Raw genomic sequence first — 12,167 nt, 5'->3', positions numbered from 1 at the left:
ATTATTCAGGATCGACTTCGCATAGCTCAGTCTAGGCGAAAGAGTTATGCCGACCGTAAAGTTCGTGATATTGCATTCATGGTTGGAGAAAGAATATTGCTTCGGGTTTTACCTAATAAAGGTGTAATGAGGTTCGGAAAGAAGGGCAAGTTGAGCCCAAGGTATATCAAACCCTTTAAAATTCTTGAAAGGGTGGGTGAAGTAGCCTACAGGCTTGCATTACCACCTAGTTTATCAGTGGTTCATTCGGAGTTCCATCTGTCTATGCTCCGGAAATATCATGGTGATCCGTCCCATGTGTTAGATTTCAGCTGAGTCCAATTGGACAAAGATTTGACTTACGAGGAGTAGCCGATGGCTATTCTAGCCCGGCAAGTCCGACAGTTGAGATCTAAGAGTTATCCTTCAGTTCAGGTGTAATGGAGAGGTTAACCGGTAGAGGCATCTACCTGGGAGTCCGAGTCGGACATGCGGAGTAAATATCCACACCTTTTCTCAAGCTCAGGTACTTTTTTTAACTCCGTTCGAGGACGAACGTTTGTTTTAGAGGTGGAGAATGTGATGACCCAAAATGTCATCTTTAAATTTAATAAGTAATTCTGTATTCTAAGACCTCGAAAAATACCATTTATCATTCCTCGACTTGCGTGCGTAATCCGTAAAATTTTTCGAAAATATTTCATGTGAAAAATGAATTAAAATGTGAAATAAAGCTTTAAAACTCAACTGAGTTGACTTTAGTCAATATTTTTAACAAATGAACACGGATCAGTGTTTTGACAGTTCTGATAGCTCTGTATCGTGATTTGGGACTTGGGCGTATGCCCGAAATTTAATTTGGAGGTCCCTAGCTCAAGTTATGACCATTTAACGGAACTAGCAATTTAAAGGCTAAAAATTTTCAAGTTTGACCACGGGGGTTGACTTTTTGATATCGGAGCCGGAATTTGATTCTGAAAATTTGAACAAATCCGTTATGTCATTTATGACTTATGTGCCAAATTTAAAGTCATTCCGGATCCATTTAATATGTTTTGACACGAGATTTGCAAATTGAAAGTTTAAAACTCAAAGTTTGAATCGGGATGTGAATTGTAATTTCAGCTTTATTTGGAGTGATACGAGACCCCGAGTAAGTCCGTATTATGTTATTGGACTTGTTGTTATATTCGTACGGGGTCCCGAGTACCCCGAGAGTGATACGGATTGAAATCGGATCAAGAACTAGACTTAAGCAAAATCTATATTTTTCCTTCTGCTCTAATCGCACCTGCGAATTTTTCTCGCAGGTGCGAGCTCGCAGAAGTGAGCCTTCGATCGCAGATGCACCCGGGCGTGGCTGGACAAAAGTTCGCAGGTGCGGAAACCTGCATGCACCCGCGCGTCTGCATAAACGGACCAAATGATCGCAGAAGCGAAGGCAGCGCAGGTGCGTATTTTTCCTCCGCAGGTGCGAGGCCTCGCCTGGCAGCCCCATTTCACAGATGCGAGATTTTTCTCGCAGATGCGAGCTCGCATGTGCGAGCCCAGGCACCGCAGGTGCGGAAATTCTTGGGCAGTGTATATATCGAAGAGTCCGATATTTTTACTCATTTTGGTCTTTTTGAGCTCGGTTAAGGCGAATTTTTAGGCGATTTTCACGGGAAACATTGGGATTTGAAGCTTTCGGAGGTAAATTTAAAAGGAAAAGTTGTGGTTGAATAATTGATTGGAATTTGCAAAGCGAGGTAAGTGTCGTGGTTAACCTTGACTTGAGAAAATATAACCCTTAAATTATTTGTTATGTGAATTGCATGTGAACGACGTACAGGCGAGGTGACGAGTGTCTATACGTCGTCAAATTAATTGTTTGCCTGCTTACTTAAAAAAATATAAATTGTTTTAAATCATAAATTAATTATTATAATAATTGTTTCTCTCCTATTCTTTGACAAATATTAATTCTTGAATTCCTGCATTAATTGTTACATGCTATTTGAATTATGTGTTTTAATTGTTATTTGACATTTAGTATATTAAATATTAAACTGCCTATTTTCTCCTTGATTTCTATAATAATTTTCTATTTGTCATTGTTGTTTCATAATTAAATCATAATTGTTGTATGCTTGTTGTCTTATAATTTTATATTAATTGTTGCATTTATTGGGAAAATTTCTTCTATAAGAATTGATTGAAAGGGATATATTGGAGGATTGGATTGCACGCCGCAATAGACTTATTAAAGGTCAATATTGGGGGATCGGATTGCACGCCGCAATAGACTTATTAAAAGTCAATATTGGGGGATCGGATTGCACGCCGCAATAGACTTATTTAAAAGTCAATATTGGGGGATCGGATTGCACGCCGCAATAGACTTATTTAAAAGTCAATATTGGGGGATCGGATTGCACGCCGCAACAGACTTATTTAAAAGTCTATATATATACTTGATTGAAATAAATATATGACAGACTTGATTAAAAGGGAATATATTGGGAGAGCGGGTTGCACGCTTCAACAGAATTGAATGTGAATATATTGTGAGAGCGGGTTGCACGCTGCAACAGAATTGGGTGAGATAATAATGGATTATGACTGCTGAGTTGGCTTCAATTATTATAAATGAGTTACCTGATTTATTTCTATTATTTGTTGTTGTTATTAATATTGCGTACAGGTAATGTAAGTGACCCGCCTTAGCCTCCTCACTACTTCGTCGAGGTTAGGCTCAACACTTACTAGTACATGGGGTCGGTTGTACTGATACTACACTCTGCACTTCTTGTGCAGATTTCGGAGTTGGTCCCAGCGGCGTGCCATAGACTTGCTCGGATTTCAGCTACTAGAGGAGACTTGAGGTATAACTGCATGGCGTCCACAGTTCTGAAGTCCCCGTCTATTTTACTTTAGCTGTGTGTTTATTTCCAGACAGCTTTATTTTATTCAGACCTTTATTTGTATTTATTCTAGAAGCTTGTGCACTTGTGACACTAATTCTGGGATGGTATCTAGACACCGTTGTTTTTATGGGTTATTTCACTATATTTCAAATTGTGCTTCCGTATTTGTTTCTTTGATTATTAATAATTTAAAGATTGTTTAAAAATTGATTAATATTATTCTAACGTTGGCTTGCCTAGCAAGTGAAATGTTAGGCGTCATCACGGTTCGAAGGTGATAATTTCGGGTAGTGAAACAATACATTTACAATCAACCATCAAGTTCACAAAAGTAAAAGACATATTAAAGACAGTTCATAAAAGTTAAAACTATAGTTCAACTTGGAAGGACTGCCATAAAAACTTACAATCTAGAGAGAGATATAATTAGGGAGAAAAATTATTTATAAAATTAGTACTTTAATAGACATTGTAGTAAACATTAAACAGAAATAACAACTTATCCATATACCAAATTAAAGGAAAGAAAAAATATTTAACTGTTTTTTGCCTCAGAAACTTTAATCAAGGTTTAAAAAAAAACACTAACTATAAAAGCTCATGATCTTCCTAATTGCCTTGGCTAAATACTCATCCTCCTCCTTCTCCTCATCATTATCATCATCATCACCGCCGCCACCACTCTCATCATCATTATTAAATGCATCTCCATCATCACCACCACCACCACAGCCGCCGCCACTATCATCATTATTATTATTATCATCTATGGAAGAGAAAAGAAATCAGTTAAATCAATAGCCCCCTACTTAATTGTTAAAATTAATTAAAGTAAAAAGCCTACATGAAGAAATTAAATTGCTTAGATAAAGTTATGATTTTCTCTAAATTACAAAAGTTGATTTTGCCTTTGACAGTTTAGTTCATAAAAAGGCATGGCTTATTCTTTGATCATATGCGCTTTGTCTTGAACAAAGAATAGTTATCAGGAGAGCACGTTTAGAGAAATTGGAGAATTGATTAAACAGAGTACCTGAATCAGAATTGTTAAAATACCAAGACTCCTGGATAGAGACAACGAAGCTAGAATTCTGATAATCTTCAACTTGTGTTTCCCAGATATCCCTTGCTGACTTAGAGAACAGAGGTATCCGAAACAAGAAGGGATCTCCTTAAGAAATTTGCAATCATGCAAAGCCAAGTGTTCAAGGTTGGGAAAGGCATCGTCAGCGACAATCCATTCTTTAAAGAACTTTATCCTTTGTAGTTTCAAGACTTTGAGTTGAGGGAACTCGCCATCGCTCACTTCCCATTCCTCATTGTCAAAGTGAATGCTTTGCAGTTTCAGTACTTGAAGATTCTGAAATGAAGCAATTTCTGATAAGTATTGAGGATGCAGGTAAAAATCGCGTACTGTCAAGCTTCTGAGATCTGGAGCGGAGATGGAAAAGGGGATGGTTTTAGCTAAAGATGTGTTTCTGCGAAGAATCTTCAGAATTCCAATCCATGTTGGAAACTTCAATACATAGTACTGAAAGTTGTCAACACCGTCGACTTCACATCTGAGTTCCCGAAGATTAGGTGTTCTTCCCAAAATAAATTCTGCATCCTGAATACAAGAAAAGTATGGAGTGGAAAGAGTTTTCAAATCATAAAGTTTTTTGGACTTCTCAAGTAATTCTTCTGCAGTTTCTATAATGAAGTTGCACTTGGAAATATGCAGATATCTCAATTTAACCATCTCCCATAGTGAAACGGGTAGTGACATTTGTGCATCTTGATAATGACTATGCCTCAAAATCAGAGTTTCAAGGTTCCAATGGTTGGCCATGAATGATGAAAGCGACGACACTTGAGTTCGTGCAGCAAAATACCTCAAGTAAACTAGATCAATTGGGAAAGAATCAATTCTTATGGACTCCAAATCCAACACTTTTAAAAGCCTGAAGCTGTGAAAATTGTGGGAGACAGTGCCAAATGCAGCACCATCATTATGCAAAATTATAGAGCCAACATGTGGCAAACACGAGCTCCAATCTCCATTAAGATACCGGTCACCATAAACGAACGTGCGATGAGCAAGTTGCTTGTGATAGCAAACACGGCCAGAAGGATTGACATGTTGATCCCTTCGAATATAGAAATTAGTAAAATTACAGGATTAATTGTCAATATAACTTACTACTTAATAAATAGAACCGAAAGATTACTACTAATTAGTACATTACCGTTTTATGCACAGGAGAAGATTCTCTTCTTTTGCTTTCTCCTTACAGAAATCATGCAATAGGTCATGAATGTGACATGCTTTGATCTTACCTCCAGAACTCTTCTTAGTTCCCATCACTAGATTTCTTCTAATAAGATTCTCTAAATAACCTTCGGCTATATCCTCCATACTCTTACCTTCGCAACCTTTTATAAATCCTTCTGAGATCCATAACTTTGTTAACTTAGAAACATTTATCACACTATCCTCTAAAAATGCTCCGAAGTAAAGAAAGCAAGACCTCAAATGATAGGGTAAATTTTGATAACTATGTTCTACAGTGGCCTTTGAGTTACTGTGAATGTAGGGACTTAAATTTTTGGCCACTTGTTCCCAACATTCTTCTTTCCTCTCCATCTCTGCTAGAATACCAGCCACCAAGACAATTGAAAGAGGTAGCTGACCACACTTTTCTGCTATTTGTTGCCCAATGTTCATTAGGAGAGGAGGGAATCTTTCTCCTCCAAACACAATTTTCCTGAGTAACATCCAACTTTCATCATCATTAAACATACGAAGTGGAAGGGGGTCACTTTGAAATTTAGCGTAATTTGCAACTTCATGATTTCGAGTTGTTAGAATAATTCTACTTCCATTATTGGCATCTCGAAAACATCGTATTATATCATCCCACACACTAGCTTCCCACACATCATCAACAAGGATGAGATATCTTTTGGAGTATAAAGCTTTGCGTAGCTCATCAGCTAATTGATCAACATGTTTTCCTCCACATTCAAAGTCTTTACTGGTAGCATCATGTAGAATCTCCAGTAACAAGTTCTTACGTGAATATACTTGAGACACACAACACTGTGCACGAATGTCAAAGTGAGAAACAACTAACTTGTCAGAGTAGAGTCTGCGGGCTAGAGTCGTCTTGCCTAGACCTGGCATGCCGGTTATTGAGATAACATCTCGCCCTTTGGTTCCTCCTATTAGTTGGTCTCTTAATTTTTCTATGACATCCTTAAAACCCACAACTTCATCATTCATGATTGTAGACCTTGCCAAACTTGATGGCGTTTGAGTTTTGCCAGTATTGTTCATTGCTTCCTCAACTATTTTTTTCCCTTGAATCTCTGTCACCTCATTTCTGATATGAGCAATCTCCTCTATGATATCCAAAAGCCAACGCTCAAGGCACCAGAGAGGACCTTCTTTACTTATAAAAGCATCAACTATGTATTCTACCTCATATGCTTTGCCAATTAATTGTGTAGCACAACGCTGACATTTGTCGAGGCCATCGTGTCGCTCTTCTGCAACATCCACTAGAAATGGTTGCAAGCTTTCAAATTCCTTCTGAATTATTTGAACTTGGTTCTTGATATAAGCGGGTGAATCTGCATAACGGCGTTTGAATTCCTTCAGGTTGTTTAAAAGGAAATCAACATAGCCTAGTCCAAGAATCCTTGGCAAGTTAGATTGAAACGCCTTCCGAAAGGTGGGATAGATCCTTTTGCCTATGCTTTGAATATTTCCTGACAAATCAAGAACTTGTTCTGGGTTCACTTCTCCCGGTGCAACGTCTTCCTTCTCCTCCTCCTCGCCTCTGTACAACGAGTAAACCAGAAGCCCGACATCAATAATTGCAGTGTCAATAACTGGAAGAAATTCAAGATCTTGTATCGGCACATGGATGATATTGGCTCTCAATAGGTTGAGCATCTCTTGAAGGATAGCCAAGTGATCCTTCAAAGCAACTCTCTGACTGGAGTTATTATTAGTTGGTAGGTCTGCCAAATTGTGTAGGATAGTCTCCAAAAAGCTGGCTTCGGTATCAATTGCTTGCTCTTGATTTTGGATTTTGTGATACCATCCTGCAGATTGTATTGTCGACTTTAAAGATTGCAAGACATCAACATAGATCTTGCGGATGCATGGTTGAGTGGGCTTAATCCTCATTCGCAAGAGATCAGAAAGCAATACATTTATTTCCTCTGAAGTCAAGTCTGGTAAATACAACCAGAAAAGCATTGATGTGTGGCCGGCCACTGCTAAAGCGTGAGTAAAGAAATTAACAATATGTTGGCTCTCAGGCTCTCTTAAGCTCTTTGAGACAAAGCAGAAGAAATTTTGCAGCATTTTCAATTCTTTTAAAACATCTTCTATATGTTTCATTATTGTTTCGGGGACAATAATAAACGAACAGCGAACATAAATCTTCACTAAATCACGAAGATTCTCCACCACAGTATCCATGAATTCTGTCATAAATTTGCGAATAGCAATACCATCCTTGTTGGCTGAAAGTGGTAAGTATGATATTTTAGGAAAGGCGTATTTGGCTCTAATTTCCCTCTTAATCAACCAAATCTCGTTTTGTAACTTAAAGGTACAAAAATCAAAGTACTCAGCTAGATGTAATTCAGAAAAGTCAAGTAGAGCATCTTGATACAGAGCTTGGACTTTGTGAGTGACATCTAGCATGTTTGGTTCTTTAGTGAAGATCTGCAAGCTGAGAAAAATATCCAGGAATTTGAATTCATGTATAAAGAATTAGACTCCATATATAAAAGTTTCAGGGTAGAATAAACTATTGTCAAGTTGTTGCAAACGTTCAAAAAGACGATTCTTTGAAGACAGATATCGTTAGAAGACATTTTTTCACAGACAGTGTGATGAAGTTGAACTGCAAAGGGGGAGAAGAAGAAGAGAGCAACTCCGATGCTTAGAATAAGGATTATGACAATTAAACCACACCTACTCAAAGCACCTTTTTATTTTCCAAATGCACCTTTCTGTGAGGCCAAAACAACTTTTCCTGTTTCATTATTTAAACAACCACTCTCAAAAACCAGAACACCTTTGCCATTTTCCACCATTATAAAAATGTAATTAAATGTCGAATATGTGACTAATCTTATGTTATATTTTGTTGTCGGCAGATTTGTGACTAACTATATTACTAATCTGAGATAACTATTTTTAGAAATCATGAGTTAACAGATTTCGTTTTACTCCAGATATAGCTTAGTTACTTCAATTGTTGTAACCAGCAAGTACTGGACCCACCATCACTACCAAATAATTCCACCTCCTTTTTATCTTCTTCAAATCACCCTATTCCCATTTATCTTCTTCTTTTTTAGTATTTAGTATTATTATTAGTTTCCTTACAAGTCAACAAAGACTCCTCAAAGCTGAAAACCAATTATTCATTCTCACCAAAATCTCTTGACAAAAATATTACCCAAATGGATAATGTATACCTTTAAACTTCATTAATCTGGATGTCTTGCGCTATTTATATCTTTTAAGCTTCTGATGGAAGAAAAAAAAAGGTCTCACTCTTCAAACCTTTAGCTTGACCCAAAAAAAAAAAAAAAAAACAACGGTCTCGTGCACAAAGCATCCCGCATTCATGCAGGGTTTGGAAAAGGTCGCACCCCAGAAGGTATGATATAGACAGTTTACCCTAATGCAAGCATTGGTGACTGCTTTTACGGTTCGTCAGAGACAACTTTAACATTGCTCCAAAGCTCCTCGTCTTGACAAAAATAAATAATTAACAGAATTTGCGCACCTTTTAGACAACAGGGGGTACTTTTCATTGAACTGGAAAAGCATACAAAATTTCTTGTCCAAGCTGCATGATCTCGGACCCTACAATTGAAGGAAAAAAAAGAAGATAAATCCTTAGTTAGTCGTTAAAAAAAAACTTATAATGAAGAATACCGTATACAATTAAGTCAAATTGACACAATGGCTATTTTCCATCACCTATCACAATCAAAAGGAGTTAAGGAAATCAAAATCAAAAATCAAAATCATCTTGTTTTTCACTTTTTTGTCCTAATTAGCCTATTAATAGACGAGCTAAAAGATGCTAAATTTTGTTCACTGAACTACAGGACTTGAAATTTACGGACAACATACTTTCAATCTCTTTCAGGCATTTTACCGAGCAGGTCAAGGGCAACTCAATACTGACATAGGAAATACAATATTTCACCTTGTTTTATGAGGCGCAATAATGGCGTAGGAAGAGAAATAGCATCAAAGCCACTTAGCTTTTCTCTATATCTTTTTATTTATTTTGGATGGAGATTATAAAATGGCATTTGACAGACTTGCATTTGCCTATTAAATGTCGAATATGTGATCTGTGTTATAAAATAAAGACAGTAAAGTAAAGACAAGTATAGAGAAAAACTGATATATTATTCAAATTTTAAACTTATGTACATAATAAACTGAATTCTCCTCTATCTACACGCTGCTGTGTAAGCTGCTATTACAAGCTGCTGTGTAAGCTGCTGTGTAAGCTGCTACTGCAAGCTGCTGTGTAAGCTGTTACTCTAAGCTGTTGTGCCAGATATAGATAATCTTCTACCGTGGGTAATATTTATCCATAACGGAGTACCGAAAGGATAAACTTCTTCAGGAGGCTTATTTCCAATAGAGTACTAAATAGATAAACATATTTACGGCGGAGTCTCATATGGATAAGCTTCTTCAGGAAGCTTATTTATAACGGAGTACTAAATGAATATCCATAATATAATATATTTATAACACTCCCCCTTGGATATTCATTAAAAGATAATGCGCCTCATTAAAACCTTACTAGGAAAAAACCTCATGGGAAAAATCCTAGTGAAGGAAAAAGAGCACATATTTAGTAATACGCATTGCTAGCTGCCTCATTAAAAACCTTATAAGGAAAATCCTGTGGGAAAAAACCTTAGTAAGGAAAAAAGAGTACATCGCGTATTTTACTCCCCCTGATGAAAACCTTGTTTCAAATATTTAAGTCTCCGCATTCCAATCTTGTATACCATCTTCTCAAAAGTTGAAGTTGGTAAAGATTTAGTGAATAAATCTACCGGATTGCCACTTGAACGGATTTGTTGCACATCAATGTCGCCATTTTTTTGAAGATCATGTGTGAAGAATAATTTTGGTGAAATGTGCTTCGTTCTATCTTCTTTTATAAATCCTCTATTCAATTGGGCTATGCATGCAGCATTGTTTTCGTATAAAATTGTGGGTCTTTTCTCACATTCCAAACTATATTTTTCTCGAATAAAATGAATTATTGATCTCAACCATACGCATTCCCTATTTGCTTCATGAATAGCTATTATTTCAGTATGATTTGAAGAAGTAGCAATAATAGATTGCTTTGTGGAGCGCTTACCTCCATATGTAAAAACGTACCCGATTTGAGATTTAGCTTTATGGGGATCAGATAAATAACCTGCATCTGCATAACCAACAAGATCTGCACTATCTTTGTTAGCATAAAACAAACCCATATTAAGAGTTCCCTTTAAATATCGCAATATATGCTTAATCCCGTTCCAATATCTTCGTGTAGGAGAAGAACTATATCTTGCTAGTAAATTAACAGAAAATGCTATGTCAGGCCTTGTAGCATTAGCAAGATACATTAGTGCACCAATTGCACTAAGATAAGGTACTTTGGGACCAAGGAGTTCTCCATCCTCTTCTGGAGGTCGGAACAAATCTTTATTCACATCAAGTGATCAAACAACCATTGGTGTACTCAATGGGTGCGCTTTGTCCATGTAAAAGTATTTTAAGACCCTTTATGTATAGGCAGATTGATGGATAAAGATCTCGTCTGCTAAATGTTCAATTTGCAGACCAAGACAAATTTTTGTCTTTCCAAGATCTTTCATCTCAAATTCTTTCTTAAGATATTCAATTGCCTTTTGGAGCTCTTCTGAAGTTCCAACAAGATTTATGTCATCAACATAAACAGCAAGTATAACAAATTCTGAAGCCATTTTCTTTATAAAAATACATGGACAAATAACATCATTTATGTAATCCTCTTTCAGCAAATATTCACTGAGGCGATTATACCACATGCGCCCAGATTGCTTTAAACCGTACAAATATCTTTGTAATCTAATTGAGTACATTTTTCGAGATTTTGAATATGCTTCAGGCATTTTAAATCCTTCAGGGATTTTCATGTAAATTTCATTATCAAGTGACCCGTACAGATAAGCTGTAATCACATCCTTTAGATGTATTTCAAGCCTTTCACGTAAGGCTAAACTGATAAGATATCAAAATGTTATGGCATCCATAACTGGTGAATATGTTTCTTCATAATCGACTCCAGGTCGTTGTGAGAATCCTTGTGCAACAAGGCGAGCCTTGTATCTTTCAACTTCATTTTAATCATTTCTTTTTCGCATAAAAACTCATTTATGATCAACTGGCTTTATACAAGCAGGTGTTTGGACTACTGGTCCAAAGACCTCTCTTTTAGTGAGTGACTTCAATTCTGATTGAATTGACTCTTGCCATTTTGGCCAATCAGATATTTGTCGACATTCTTCGACAGATCGGGGTTCAAGATTCTCACTATCTTGTATAATGTTAAGTGCAACATTATATGCAAAAATATTATCCACCACTATTTCAGATCGATTTAAATTAATCCCATCACCAGTAGAACTTATTAAAAGTTCCTCACTCACTTGAGTCTCGGGTTCATTGATTTCTTCAGGAATCTCAGAACTAATCAGATCTTGGGTCTCTTCAGGAGATCCCTTCATAATATCATTTTGATCATTTGTCGATTTTCTTTTTCTAGGATTTCGATCCTTAGAACCCAAAGGTCTACCACGCTTCAGGCATGCTTTAGGTTCACTAGCTCTCATGCTAGTAGATGGTCCTGCTGGGACATCAATTCGGATAGGCACATTCTCTACAGGGATATGTGACTTAGTTATCCTTTTCAAATCAGTAAATGCGTCTGGCATTTGATTTGCTATATTTTATAAATGAATGATCTTCTGGACCTCCTAATTACATATAGGGGTACGTGGATCAAAATGAGATAATGATAAAACTTTTCACACAATTTCTCTTTTGATTTCCTTTTTCTCTCCCCCTAATTGTGGGGAATTTGTTTCATCAAATCAACAATCTGCAAATCGAGCAGTAAATAAATCTCCCGTCAATGGTTCAAGATAGCAAATAATAGAGGGTGATTCAAACCCAATATATATTCCTAACCTTCTTTG

At 36.7% G+C, this 12,167-nt stretch overlaps 1 protein-coding gene across 2 annotated transcripts; it reads right to left on the bottom strand.

Annotated features, from left to right (window-relative positions):
* Positions 1–3,311: 3,311 nt before the first annotated feature.
* On the bottom strand, positions 3,312–9,250 carry LOC107810478 (putative late blight resistance protein homolog R1B-23). 2 transcript variants are annotated; one of them, XM_016635268.2, is made up of 5 exons: positions 9,037–9,250; positions 8,684–8,763; positions 5,114–7,615; positions 3,919–5,014; positions 3,312–3,651 (listed from the first exon to the last, which is right to left on the bottom strand). In XM_016635268.2, the coding sequence occupies exons 2-5, from the start codon at positions 8,725–8,727 to the stop codon at positions 3,508–3,510; spliced, it is 3,786 nt and encodes a 1,261-aa protein (XP_016490754.1). In that variant the 5' UTR covers positions 8,728–8,763; positions 9,037–9,250; the 3' UTR covers positions 3,312–3,507. The 2 variants fall into 2 exon arrangements, with proteins under 2 accessions (XP_016490754.1, XP_016490753.1); XM_016635267.2 differs by having other exon boundaries at positions 9,113–9,250.
* Between the last annotated feature and the right edge of the window lie 2,917 nt (positions 9,251–12,167).

The sequence above is a fragment of the Nicotiana tabacum genome, chromosome 15 (genome assembly GCF_000715075.1).
Source record: "Nicotiana tabacum cultivar K326 chromosome 15, ASM71507v2, whole genome shotgun sequence".
NCBI classification, from domain to species: domain Eukaryota; kingdom Viridiplantae; phylum Streptophyta; class Magnoliopsida; order Solanales; family Solanaceae; genus Nicotiana; species Nicotiana tabacum.
This window is presented reverse-complemented; position numbering and strand designations above follow the sequence as displayed.